Source organism: Montipora foliosa, chromosome 9, assembly GCF_036669935.1.
Source record: "Montipora foliosa isolate CH-2021 chromosome 9, ASM3666993v2, whole genome shotgun sequence".
NCBI lineage: Eukaryota > Metazoa > Cnidaria > Anthozoa > Scleractinia > Acroporidae > Montipora > Montipora foliosa.
The window spans coordinates 15,280,097-15,294,256 of record NC_090877.1 but is presented as its reverse complement, the minus strand read 5'-3'; the positions used below and the strand labels follow the sequence as shown (position 1 = coordinate 15,294,256).

The 14,160-nt window shown below is 39.0% G+C and overlaps 1 protein-coding gene across 2 annotated transcripts in view; it reads right to left on the bottom strand.

Moving 5' to 3' along the window:
- The window catches only part of LOC137969936 (von Willebrand factor A domain-containing protein 3A-like), a 49,731-nt gene that overhangs the window by 22,740 nt on the left and 12,831 nt on the right, over positions 1 to 14,160 (bottom strand). For both annotated transcript variants that reach the window (XM_068816345.1, XM_068816346.1), the window contains exons 7-19: positions 12,794 to 12,895; positions 11,429 to 11,535; positions 10,296 to 10,421; positions 9,070 to 9,178; positions 8,648 to 8,713; positions 7,584 to 7,736; positions 7,049 to 7,190; positions 6,523 to 6,629; positions 4,817 to 4,894; positions 3,418 to 3,512; positions 1,866 to 1,985; positions 1,408 to 1,482; positions 909 to 1,003 (exon numbers count right to left, since the gene is read on the bottom strand). In XM_068816345.1, the coding sequence (XP_068672446.1) occupies positions 909 to 1,003; positions 1,408 to 1,482; positions 1,866 to 1,985; positions 3,418 to 3,512; positions 4,817 to 4,894; positions 6,523 to 6,629; positions 7,049 to 7,190; positions 7,584 to 7,736; positions 8,648 to 8,713; positions 9,070 to 9,178; positions 10,296 to 10,421; positions 11,429 to 11,535; positions 12,794 to 12,895 (1,375 nt within the window). The remainder of the gene's footprint in view (positions 1 to 908; positions 1,004 to 1,407; positions 1,483 to 1,865; positions 1,986 to 3,417; positions 3,513 to 4,816; positions 4,895 to 6,522; positions 6,630 to 7,048; positions 7,191 to 7,583; positions 7,737 to 8,647; positions 8,714 to 9,069; positions 9,179 to 10,295; positions 10,422 to 11,428; positions 11,536 to 12,793; positions 12,896 to 14,160) is intronic.

The following is a 14,160-nucleotide window of genomic DNA, read 5'->3' as shown; positions in this document are numbered from 1 at the left end:
TTGTTTCATTTGCCCGTAAAGATTCTACAGTTTGCTGCGCCATGCTTTTTTGTTTTGTTTTTTTTTTTCTTTAAAATATGTCATAGGCAGAATTTACTGGGTTTTTTTGACCAAAGATGACGAACTCTTAAAACTTGAGCCCATGTCAAACGGGTGCATAATAGATGAAGAAAGTCCATGGAACTTGAAACCGTCTCGATCACGACTGACACCGACTATCCTGCAATACATATGGGTTATTGGTGAAGCGTGAGGTCAAGATGATTGGATATTGTTCACAAACACGCAAAAAAAGAACGAGGCCAATATCCAGCCATCTTGACCGAACAAGCTTGGTCAACAAAAGATTTATTATATGGGATAAGACAGGCAAAAAATATCTTTGATCTTTCGGGACCAAGCGAGAAACCCAGAGCGGGCAAGATAGCTCCAATGTGACTGCGTGATACAGTTAGCGAGGTCGCCGATATGCCTTAATGTGACTGCGCGATGCAGTTATGAGCAAAATTGGACTATGTGACTTCGTGATGTAGTCGTATTCCATACCCACATTTCACCCTTGGCTCACCACAGAGCATCCGTACTAGATCACGGACGGTCGTGGGTTCAAATCCCATCTGGGGATCGGATTTTTCCGAGTTCCCATTTGACGATGCACAATATCTTTCATGTACATCTATATAATTATCATAAAATAACATGTGCTTTAAAAAAGATCCATTTTTTCACGATGATGTCGATGATAATTTCTGATTCGCGCAAACACCCTTTCGTGATTGAGCCAAATTGTCATTAACTATTATCAAACCGTTGGCAATGCGAATTACAGTTGATGATAGTTAGGGGCAAAAGAAGATTCCCGACTATTATCGACAGTCATGCAGAGTTTGACCAGGGCTTCATACTACCTATGCCATGAGCCTTTTCTTCTTCATTTTCCACAGCCTTCCGAAAAGCATCTAAAAAGGTTCTACTTCCCAAACAACCTCTTTGGAGCAGCCACCTAGCGAACAAAATGCAAGAAAAGCCGTGAACCAAACTGTTGAAATTAAACAAAAACATGAAAAATCGCAGCGTTTCTCGCTACGTTTAGTTCCTATTCCTCTTGGATGAGTGTCGATGCCAAATTAAGGCTAATCTTGGCCAGTTAACAGCACAACTAATGCTTCGAATTACCATCAAACGAGACTCGAATGCGATGAAGTTTTGCCGAAAGGCAAACATTTTTTAAGTTCTTCCTTCGGTTTTCACGATAAGATATTGCAGGTTATTTCGCATCAGTTCATATCAACATCTTCCGGATAGAATATGTAAAACGCTAAAAACCTTCTCTGTCCCTTAAGGTCTGAAATCTGGATATTTCTCCGAGTATCAGTTGTAGACTCGTTCTCCATACACTTAACTTACTTCCATGTTGCTTCGAGGTACTCTGGGGACGGCTCCACCATGACTCGACGAAACATTTCTGTCTTGTCACCGAAGCTAAAAAAAGAAAGTAGTTCAATTAACCAAAAGCATTATTCACAAACGACGCCCTGGAGGTTTCACGACAGACCTTCTGAATTGGTTGGCGGGGGAAATCAAGCGATTGCAGAAGACTTTGGCGGCAAATTCTTCGAGAATGAGTCTGAATACAGCACACCTATTCAGGCTATTCTTAATCAATAATGTTTTTAACCCGAATGCACTGAAAGTTTATTCCATTTCCCTTGAAATTGTTTGACTTGCTTTCAACTCTTTGATTTCTTTTAAAATGAGTTCTATCTGCACTTTTACCGAAAAACATTAGAAGTACTGAAATTGTCAATGTTCTAGTTCTAGTTTAGAGCAAAAAACTTGAGGAACGAGACTTTGATTATGTTTACCAGATGAAGTTGTACGAGGTCTTGTTGGCCATTTGCTGTTCAAGAAGCAGTCTGAGATGCTCTTGCAGTCTGGGTACAGCAGCTGACATACATATTGACATGTCCAACAACACAATCACCCTGAAACAAACCCCATAAAGCATAACTTCTGTCAAAAAGTGAAGCGAAGTGAAGAAAAGGACCTATATATCTATAGGCAGTGGAAGTTAAATGAGTAGTGTATGAGAAGTAACCGCTCAAATGAACAAAATGGCAGAGAGTCGACCCCAGTTGGCTAGTTACAAAGTACATTGGCGTTGAATTTGGGCCACCGAAGACGAATCAGCAAAAAAATAACTTTTAAGCACAGAAAATAATGTTTACTATCAAAATTGTTTTAAAATTTTCAAAGAAGGCGTTTTTATCCTAAAAGTGACTGATTTCAGAATAACTTGTTTTTATTTTCAAAATTCACGGGCGCCACAATCTTGAACGAGTGTGACGTGTTATACGGTTGCCTAATCGTTACAAAACAAAAGGGTTTATTTGTACCACAACAATAGGACAACCGTACGATGTCACAACTATTTAGGATAGTGGCGCCTGGGAAATTTGACAGTGAAAATTAGAGACTTAGATTTTTTTCTGATACAAACACTTAGGGCCTGTTTACTTGGAAAGAGGGTGTCCCTAGGGGAGAGGGGTACCCTATCTGATAGGGCTAAAGATACCACGGTTCTACATGCAAACTTGACAAGGCTAGGGATCCCCCTCCCCCCTAGGGTCAAATAGAGAGCGACTGCAAAGCTCTGCAACTCTATCACAAAGGTATATTTCGGCAGCAAACGCAATACTAATCACGCTTTCGTCTCTAACAACGGCTTTTCAGTTACGTACATTGCTTTTGACATATCCCCGAGAAACGTCGTCTTCAAATTGTGGGAATTGAAGTTGCTAAACTCTGAAAGCACTTGAACATTTGCGAACAGCTGGAGTCACTCAGGCCTGTCAACATTTTGAACACTTTTGAACACGATATCGAATTTGATGACGCTTTATAAGACTGTCGCTTTTAAATCGCATTAGCCTGCATAGCAAGCGTTTCCAGCGGGCGAGGAGCGAACTCTTCTTTCGGCCGCGGGAGACTAGGGCGAGCGCCACATTTTTTGCGCGGCCAAAACATTAAAAATCTTCCACGGAAACGCTTGCTACGCAGGGTAAAATCGCATAGATTTGGCGCCTTTCACTCGGTCACAACACGAATGAAATAGCCCTAGCCTCTTGGGCCAACCCTACCTTTTGCATTTACATGGAGTCACGTAAACAAAACTTGCCCCTACCGTGTAGGGTTTCCCTACATTCAAGATAGGGAAACCCTACCCTCTAAGGGAACCCTATCTCGCATGTAAAACGAAAGGCATAATACAAAAGAGAATGGAGACTCTACCACCTAGGGTAACCCTACTACCTGGCGGCACACTCCCACAAGTAAACGGCCAATAAGGTATTCTTTTGTAGGAGTGGATCATGCAAGGGCCCTTTGTGCAGGAGGCCTTTATCTTTTTTTAATCACCTCTTTTCCACAATAGTGCCACATATTTTCCTGCAACCAACAGACAGCCAGTCCACTCTTCTTTTATACAAATGACTGGCTGATTCAAGATGGCGCTGCAAATGAACGGTGGACAACATATGGATAAGAAATAGTAAATGGCGCAGAAGATGACTAATTTTCTTTATAAAGTAATTAGGACAGTACGAGCACTCTCATTGGTCAATAGCTGTGTTTAGATGAGAGTATGGAAACACGGCTGTGACATCACACGAATTTTGATTGGTTGTGTTGTCAGACGCGCGTTTTGATTGGCTGGTAGGAAATATGAGCGTGTATCAAGAAAATCTGTTTCAATTTAGAAGTTAAAAAGCCAGCATTTTCCTTCCTTTTTCGAATTATCTTTGAGAAACATTTTATAAAAGCAATAAAGGACCTTTTTCCGTGTTTCCATAGCATCATCTAAACACTCGGGGGAGTTGAGAGAATTCTCGACTGCGTCTCGGGTTTGCATAACTGTCTCGAATTCTCCCAACTCCCCTCGTGTTTAGATGAGGCTATGGAAAGACGGAAAACGTCCTCTATTGCTTAAACCGTGTAGTACTAACAGACCTGTGTTTGTACATGTATGGGAAGCCCGGGAAGGGCGGGGGGGGGGGGGGGAACCCGCATATGTAAGGGGCGGAGATGCTCGTCGTCTCCCTTAGGGGTGTAAATTTCGGATTTTCGTGTCACTTACGTTGTTCAGGGCATGTAGCCATGAATGTCTCATTTAGAGTTGCATGCGAAGAAATATAAAAATATACATTTACTATGTTTTTAATGAGGTATCTTTTAGAGATCAAAAAAGCCTGGGCCACGCCTAGATTGGTCTTCTTTGGGCTGGAGGAGTGAACCACCCAAAATTCCAACACAAAATGAAAGCAACTTGATGGCTTCATTAACCGGCTGCTTCTTTGCATACTAATGGTATGTATTGTTACATGCCTCGTTCTTCAGCGATGCCACTACCAGAACACCTCCAAAAATATCAAAACCTAATTAAGGAACTTTTTAATTCTCCAAGTTTGCCAGGAGTTGACCAGTGTAGAAATGGTATTCACAAACACTTTTCAAGGCCCTATATGAGACTTAAAAAATTCTAGTATTTTGAAGGTTCTAGGTGAGACTTATAAAATTCCAGTATTTTCAAAGGGGGGTGATCCTTGCATTCCAGTGATCACAAGTCTATTGTCCAAGATAACTTGAATTCCTAATACTGCAAACCCAACACTGCTAAAGGCAACTAGTTCAATTTGAACGGTGAGAGAATAGGTCAATAGGGGATACTGAAGACAAATCCTGACATTAATCAGACAACGATTTGAACCCTGGGCAACAGCTGCCCCTTATGCGGACATGAAAATTGAGAAGAACATACCTGATAGTCAAACAGTAAGGTTGGATCAACATGTACATTTTTTATGCTTCCATCAAACCACTTAAACTGTGCCATACTCTGCAATTTGTAAAGGTAACACTCTTATAACTGCAACTCAATCTATTTCAGTTTCTCTACTGGAGAACTGAGAAAGAAAAGGTACTGGGGTAAAAGGGGAGAATTGCATCCCCACATGTCCTGTTCTGATTCTTCAAGACAAACTCTAGCTGATGGAAACTACATGTATTTTTCTAAGGAATAGGTTTATATCCCAAGATAAGCTTCTGGTTGATGGGTTTATGATGACGCTAGACAAAAAGATAATCCCGGACTGTTTTTCTTGTTTATTTATCATTGTTTCCTTTGAGGCTGCCATACTTTCAGTCAGGGCAGAGTCACACTCTTCTGCTAAGTTCTTCAACATGCACCATCTAAGCCAGATCTCTTTTGAAACTGTTGAACTAATGCCAAATTTCTGAAACGTGCAAAAGGGCACAGTGCAGTGGATGCTTAATTGGTTGAGCAGAAGACTGCTATGCAGGAAGTTACAACTTTCAATCCTGGCTGCACCAACACTCAAGCTCTTATAGTACCTAAGAAGAAAGTTCTGCCTTTTGCAATAACATCTGCAAATAATAATACTTTCAAGTCTACTTGAGTAAGGACAATGACAAAACTAATGGTTGTTACCATCTCACAACCCTTGTGAACTCTGTGGGATGTAAAATAAACCACACACCATTCAAAAAGGGTAGGGCACACAGTTCCCAGTGTTATCATCAAACATGAATTGTTAAATGCTACTATGACCAAAATATCTTTGGATTTCAAAGCTATGTTAACTGAACTCTAAGTGACCCAAGATTTATGCATTGATGTAAAAATGACACCTGTTCATTTTAAATGGAATTGTCCTTTTTAATAGTCCACCATTACCGTCTTTAAAATCCTGAGAGAGTTGGATCAAGGAAAATGATGTAGTTTAAGAATAGAATTCAAATGCACGCAGCTGGATTAATATGTAGCATGGGAGTTTCGGGCTTTCAGACTTTTAAACTTGTGGTTTGCATATACATTTATGCATTGAAATTTTAAGCTATGGAGTAAATGAGGTCACTTTGTCTAGATCCAGCCTTCTGAGGTCCAACTGGTCAGTTTTGAACATGAGTAATTGGGGTCCATGAAATCCAAAACTTACACTCAAAGAATATACCCTTTGGATAAAAATCAAAGCTCAAAATTTTGCCAGTCTGGTGTTAAGCAAACACACTTTCAAAATCTGAAGAAAAAAGGAAGTGATTTTTTGATCATAGTAGCACTTTAAGTAAAATATGACCGGCTTGGTATGATGTCTAAAATGGTTTAAGGCTACCTTAAATTGTCAACAATTTGCCGGGCTGCTGAAAGGTTTAGATGTTAACTGTTGTTACAAGAGCCTTCACGATTAATTTTAGAACAACTGCCTTCACATAAAAAAGAAACGGCATTCTGACAAATAATAAATTGCATAGTTTTTGCGCTTGGGTAAACAGGACATTCAAGGCAGAGAGCCACAATCATTCCTTTTGGGGAGGCCCTTTCTGTTAATTAAATGCAATAACATTGATTTTGAAGAACATTCTCTCCTTATACTTATACTATAAAAGGTATGATTTTTGTACAGAAATACACAGAACAGTTTGATTTAATGCAAAAATCACTCTTACTCTCTCATGGACCAAGGAGTGTACGTTCCTGTTAATAGCAGAGATGTATCCATCCACATATGAGAAGGAATTGGGAGCAAGCTTTTGATAAAGATTCAGTCCTTTGGCTATGAAGAAAAATAAACATGTTCACTAAGGCAAGGTAATGGGCTAAAACAACAAGAACATTGTGGTTGCAGATGTCATGGAAAGCAACCAGAAGCTTGGTGTTTCATTTAAAGGAACATAAATTTCTGCCCAAAAATGTTTTGGTTTTGATTGTGTCAGTAGTGTAATGGTAACCACCAACTAAGACCACTAAAATGAAAGAAAAAATCAACTTCAAGTTTTTATTACGGTAATGAAGTTGAGTTCTCAGAGGCCAAAGCTCACTAAAAAGCTCTGCAAAAATGGCTAACAAGACTTTTAAAGATGTTTTAATTTTGCAAGGTAACAGTAACAGTATTTAAAGCAGTATCGTAAAGCCAGGCAAGGAGATGCAAAAATGATTGTATTATTTTCGTTAGTTCGTAACATTGGGGAATACCTTTAAGTCCATGTTGTTTAAGCCACTCTGCAGATGTTCTTGCTGGAAAGGATGGGTGTTCTACCACTAGTGGGGAACTGTCAGGTTCCAGAATCTGACCCTCTTCTGCTGGAAGCCTCATCAAGTCCAGTGTTGGAGGAACCTAGAATTGAAGTAATGACAAATTAAAATGTCTTTTGCCCAGCATGCTAAATTTGTCTTACATATCTCAGATACTACCCACGTATATGCAATGATTGACTAGTTTAAAGGACTAAACTTCCCAATAAAAAAAAGGTTATATTTAACTATTAACTGGAAAGATAAAAAAGACCTGTAAGAGCACATTTAATACACTCCAAAAGGAATGGTACACACTATTTTGCTATTCTAATCAGAATTTCTTGTTTTTCCACATATACATGTATATTGAGGATGCCTGAATTCAGGTCACTTCTGAATGGAAAATCATATCAGACTATGATCACTTAATTGCAAAAGACAATGTTAAAGAAAAAAACTGAACAGCCGACATCTGAAAAAAAAAAGAACTTACAGTGCTCACAGTTGTGTCAATGCTTGATTGCACAGCTATCCTTGTGTTTCCAATCACTCCACTTTTCATTTCCTTGATCTTCTCTAATATTTCCTGTGCCTTCATCATTTCTTGTGCCAGTAAACTGAGATCTGTTCCAGTCATGATTTGCTCCTGTAAAGCAAAATGGAGGTGACTGATCCAAATGGAAGTTTGTACATATATTTAGAACTTCATTAATGCAGTAGTCATCATCATAATCATCATCACCATCACTAATATAATCACAATAATCTTAATGTTTTGGTGGCAATTGCTCCCGGATTGGGGGGGGGGGGGGTGAACTCGCATATGAAACAGACGGGGATGCTCGTCGTCTCGCTTAGAGTGTTCCGGGCAAAGCACCAATATTTTAAGCCGCCAAGGTCTCGTTTAGGGTTCCGCGAAGAGAAACAGAAGTCAAATTTTCTTTTTAACTTGTTTTTAGGGGTCAAAATTTGCTTGAAACCACGCCCATATTGGTCTCCTTTAGGGGTCACAAAAAGCTTGAGCCACGCCCAGACGGTCTCCTTTAGGGGTTAAATTCAAAATTTCCGACGAGCATCCCCGTCTGTTCCATATGGGAGTCCCCCCCCCCCCCTCCCGGGCAATTGCTGTACTGGTAACTCTGCCTGTAATATTGCGGTTCTAACATTTCTGTTTCTTTATCATTTTCCCACATTACTGTGTTCAAAGTACATGTATTTGTAAGGCTTAGTGTAGTTATACTTATAATTTTGTAAGGCAACCCTAACAAAATACATATACAATTAATGAAAATAATGAACTTTTCACTATTTCACTGTTACACCATTTTTCTAGATGAGAACCTTTTGTTTGTGCGTGTTATATGTTAAAAACCATTCAATAAAGTGTATGTATTTTATATAGCGCCTTATCTCTGTAACAACTTAGTGCACCCCTAAACGCATTTAATGTCTGAAATTTGGCAACTAATGATCACATTGTGAAAGTCTCACAGGGCAGAAACTTGTCTTCGCTAAAGTATTTAAATCATGGTTAAGACATTTTGCTTTTTCACTCACATCACTGGTCGATACATAGCAATGATATCTTCCTCCAGTCTGTTCTGCCAGCTCCTTCAGAAACATCTGAAACCAATTACCAAGGATTCCAGTAATTTTAGGGTAAATGTCACTGTGCTTGAGTAATTCTTGTGTTTTTTAGGTAAAAACTGGGTGAGATCCATCACAAAGGACTTCAGCTCACATAGATAACATTCTTGATAGTCCACTGAGATGATATCACTAAAAATTTTTTGACTGTGCCATATAATGCAGCCTGACTCTACAGTACTCCTTGCAAAAAGTAAGAAATCCATCAGCTACCTTTCATCACTACGTTTTCACACAACCCTGTCACAACTGGACAAGGACAGGACCTGGTTTCTTAGCATAGTGGATAGAAGTTTCAGAAGACAATTTGAGAAAAACTTAGTGATCCTTACATTAGTAGCTGAAATGCTGCAATCATATGCCACAGTATGCAGTGGAGCAGTTCTTCCAGACAATGACTCACGCACATATTCACAGATAATTTTAGGGTTCTGGTCAGGACTGTGAAGAACAAAGATAACTGTTGTTAGGACATGCAGTACAGTTCAAACATTTGGTCAGTTTTGTACACACTATTGTTACAATGGAAAAACTAACAATAATAATAATGTTAGTATTATTATTATTATTATTAAAAATAATAAAATTATTATTATCATTATTACTCTTACCATTATTATTATAGTCTTTTAAACTATTATTATCATACATAAAGGTCTACCATTCAACCTGGCTTAATAACCCTTTTCCTCCTGAGATTGAGGTTTACTGTACAGATTTCACATGTCTAACGCAGCCCAGATGGTTTTACTTGTGAATGGGGGCCACTTTAGGGGTGAATTTGATAATTAAGAAATTATGAGAGAGGAAGAAATTATCCTCTACAATACCTTACATGAGTCATCCTCACACTTAAATGGACAATTTAAGCAAATTATCGTCCCTTTTTAGACACCTGGAAAATTCAGGTAGCTTGAACATGATAGTTGTGCTTTGGTAGAGCATTGCACCAGCATCCTGTTGAAGCAGCCTGAATTTTTCATGTGTCTCTCTAAAGTAAAAATTATTGCTTACATTCTTCCATCTAAAACTTGCACTTCAAATAATTATACATTTCTTCCATTTGTCTTTAGTTACTTCTAATAGAAAATTAATATTGTAGTCAGTTTAACCAAACAGGTCAGATGGTGTGAAAATAAAAATGTGTTCCTTAAAACTACTTATTTGAATCAAATTGATAAATGATTGAAGTAAAAATATCTGAGGTCATTCAGTTCAGTTTATTTTTGCCACAATTCTCAACTTTATCAACCACAATATTACACATACAGTTCTTTTTAAGAAAATTAGTGGCTAGGAAGCTCATACTAGGATGTATTCATATTAGCTCAATTTAGCATGTCCCCGGCCAGGACCCAAACCTGGACTACTCGATTCGGAGTCGAGTACCCTAACCAGGCTGCCATGCCTCCCACTTCATAAAAAATTAACCGCTGGTGTGATCCTTTCATGCTCAAGGGGCCCCCTTTTCATGAGTAAAATTGTATGCCATTAGACAGAGTAAAATCTAGAAGTGTCACTCTCGTGCGGAAAAGGGTTAAAGCTAATTTCTACATACCAGCTTCCCAAGACTAAGACAATGGAGTCGATCTCCTTTCTCTTGATGACTTGCTTCAGTGCAGACAGTACATTACATCCTCCCTGAGGACGTAGACTTCTTGCCCACCAATGGCACTCATCAATACTACAAAAAGTTTAAGCAAAATGGAATCAACATTTTCTTCAGTTGAAGTCATTCACAGTTCAGGGATGTTGATTAAATTTTGAACAGTGGATCTGTTAAGTTCATAAGCAGGTTGATGGGCTTTAAAAGGCTCCTTTGATCATGCCTTTTCCTCACGGGAGTCGAACCTATGACTGGTAAAAAATAAATAATAACTGTGATATAAATTACCCACAGGAAGCTCCACTCACCGGAAAGTGGTTTTCAGGGAGGTCACACATCTGATTGAATTGGGATTTAGAGATGTTGCTTTTTGAGGAAAGGGGAAAACTGGAGAACCCAGAGAAAAACCTCTCGGAGCAGAGTAAAGAACCAACAACAAACTTAACCCACATATGGCAGGAATCAAACCTGGGACACATTGGTGGGAGGCGAGAGCTATAACCACTAGGCCACCCCTGCTCCCCTCAATAACCAGATGGGATACTCTATTTATTTGTTTCTGTATTTAATTCATTTACATTTCTGAATCACAATAGTGGTTGGTGACTCACACAATAGAGCTTCAAGTGCAGTGTGCCTGGCAGAGACCTGAGACCACAACACCAAGAACTCCTTGAACTACTCTTTGTGAAGAGAGTGGGTTCTTTGACGTCCCACAAAGTTCATTTACAATGTAAGCAAGACATGGACTATCATCATGATAAAAAGTCCTTTTTTGGAAGGAGTTGATTTCAAAGTCTAACCATTAACAGATGAAAAATTAATTACAAAGACAGCACATTTGTTTCATTAATTTTAAGACCCTGATTACTGGGCTGCTTTGATCCCTCCACCTTCAGTACAGTTGAGTCCAATGCTCAACCAACTGGTAGTCACATGGTGCTCTTACCCTCTTACCCACAACGGTAAAGAATTTCATATGGCCTAAAATGCATGCCATTGCTTAAGTAATTTTCATTACAAGTAGCTTATAATTTTATTTTCTACAGAGATTTTATGCACATGAGTCCAAGACTCCAGCTTACATTCTGCAATTAACATCTCTGGTGACTGTCCATAATGCCTTGGGTTGTGTTCCAAATGACACCATAAATAAACTTGCCTTGTTTGCCAACTGCTCATTGATAAGTTCCTGAAAATATGTCCATTTGAAACTCTTTAAGGTACATTAATTATCTTACACCTATTTAGCCAAGAGGAACAAGTGTGATAATTAGCACTCCACCCCACTCTTTCGAATTTTATCACTATATTATTTATTATAATAGTATTAGGCCTTATTGAAGTTGTCCCTTAAATTGTCCAAAGTATACATAATTTGCTACTACAGTATATAAAAACATTATTATAGCTACATCTACCAACTGATATATTTCTTTTTCCTTTTCATTGCTCTTTTTAGACAGAAAGCACTACTGTGCCCTCAGAGGAGCTGGGTCGCCAATTGAGCATGTACCGTATATTTTGGGCGCGAAAGTTAACTCTTGCATGGGCCACAGAAAAGTCTGTTTTCCACCATAAGACTGGGAGACAATGATATGGGCCTTAATCACACAGCCATGTTAAGTCCCGAGGGATTGAAAACTTTTTTTTTGCACCACTGAAACTTGTTCTCAAAGATTTCAACTCAAGGCTTGTGGTACGAAATCTATTGACTATGGCCAATATGGCCATCATGCAAATAAGGTCCATTGAAGATGATCCGGGCTCTTTCCTTGCCATCAACCCTTTAAATTAACAAGGGTCAGTTTGAGAAAAAGCTAGCATACAATACTAGCTTCTACACAGTCAAAAGCAAGAAGGTCTTTGCTTGGTCGACCAATGCTATTATTATTTTTGGTATAAAAAGGTCAAGTAGGGTTAAATACAATTTAACTTAGTTCATGACCAGGAGCAAGTTGCACAGTTTGTCTGGCGTGGGGTGGCGTTGCATGGTGTTAGCATTATGGTTTATCATTATTTTGGCGGTGTGCCTGCAGCGTTTTTTAGCGTGTGCGTGTGTTATTTGCATGTGGGGCTTTTCCGGGGCGTCTTCTGGCAGTTCTAGCGGTCAGCGGTTCTTTCGCATATTTTGCGTGCGCCTGCGTATGTCCTCGTGGTTTTGCTTGGCGCAGCGTTCGGTGTGTTGGCACTCGGGTGCTTTCATGTATTTCTGCACCCAACCTCCATTTGTGACACAGGCGTTAAAGAGTTGAAAAGCTTCCAACTGTGGAGGGTAAATACAAATGTAAATGAGGCAAACTTGATCATCTCTAATACACAAGTCCAGCTGGTGACACAACCACTTTTAGAAATATCTCTGTATAATACTAATATTCTCTTTTCTAATTTATTTGATAGTCTTTTCTAAATAACGTAATTATTAATATTATTTCTTATTAAGATCTTACTGCTAATGATTCCTGGAACAGCTGCAATCTGCCATATCCGCAGTTTGAATCTGATGCATCCACCACTAAGGCTACATTCTGTCCTTTTATGAGACCAAATGCCTGTATCACACAATAGAAAAATACTGAGCAAAAAAATTAAAAGAAAAGAAAGAAAACAGGAATGTTTAATTTAATGAGAAAGCATAAAGTTGTACTCCTTTGCCCTAGCAGGTGAAATAAGCTACATAATAGTTTTTGGTTTCTTTTTTTGTGATAAAAGAAAACAAATATGACCCACTGTATCTTGTCAACTCAACATCTGACTCCAAAGCATGCATAGATATAATGAGGGAAGCTGCAACTCACCAAAATGGGGATGCATGCTGCAGAATACTTCCCAGATAAACACTTGTTTTCCTTCTCAGCCATAATTATTTTTCTGCACAGGCATATGCATTGGACTGTTTTGACCAGAGTGCAAAATGTCACATTTTTTAGACCTGTCAAGGTGGGAATCTTTAAATTGCTAATTAAAACACTACACCAATTTATTGGAGGGTACATGTAGTTGGCAAAAAGGTAGCAAACAGGAGGCAGAACTCTCCTTAGCAGCAAGGAGGTCACCATGGCAACCCAGCCACAGTCCACCTTCCAGGCACTTGCCTACACATCACTCTCTGACAAAAACCAGTGCATGGAATGTACATTCTTACCCCAAATATGGGAGCAAGGGAGGGAAAAAAAGCGAGCAAACGAAAAAACTCAAGCCAAAGCACATGGCAATGCTCCTGCAAACAAACCTCCCTGAAGTCACCCCAAATTTCCCTGACAAAACTGCTGTATTGGCTTGGTTTTAACTTTGCCTAATTATACAGTAGAACCTCCGGTTGTGATCAGCTCTCCTCAGTTACCACTTCTTCAAAATACCAAAAGTTTTAGTCCGGAAGCCAGGGCCCTAAAAGAAGGGTTTCTTACAATGATCAGGTCAGAAAAGGTTTGATAGCGGATTTTGATAGAACAAGACCTGCTGATCAATGTCAGCTAGTTAGTAGAGTTGATTTGTGGTATAGATCACAAGTTAAGCGGCTATTTTAATAGGCTACCCCTTTAAATTCATGGAAACGAGGCTGAGATACAAGACCACTGATAATACGTAAATTAAACGTTTATTTTGGCCTGAATCTACAAATATCGTTACACCTTTGTAGCACGAATCTTAATCATGTTCAGATTGCTTAAAATGAGGTCACGTGACCGAACACGTGACAGCTGCAAGGTCAAAAATGGTGTTTTATAGCTTTCACTAGCCTATTTTAACGTCCTCATTACCATAAATGTGTTAATTATTCATAGATATTCTGATATTTTATACTTACTGTTGGTAC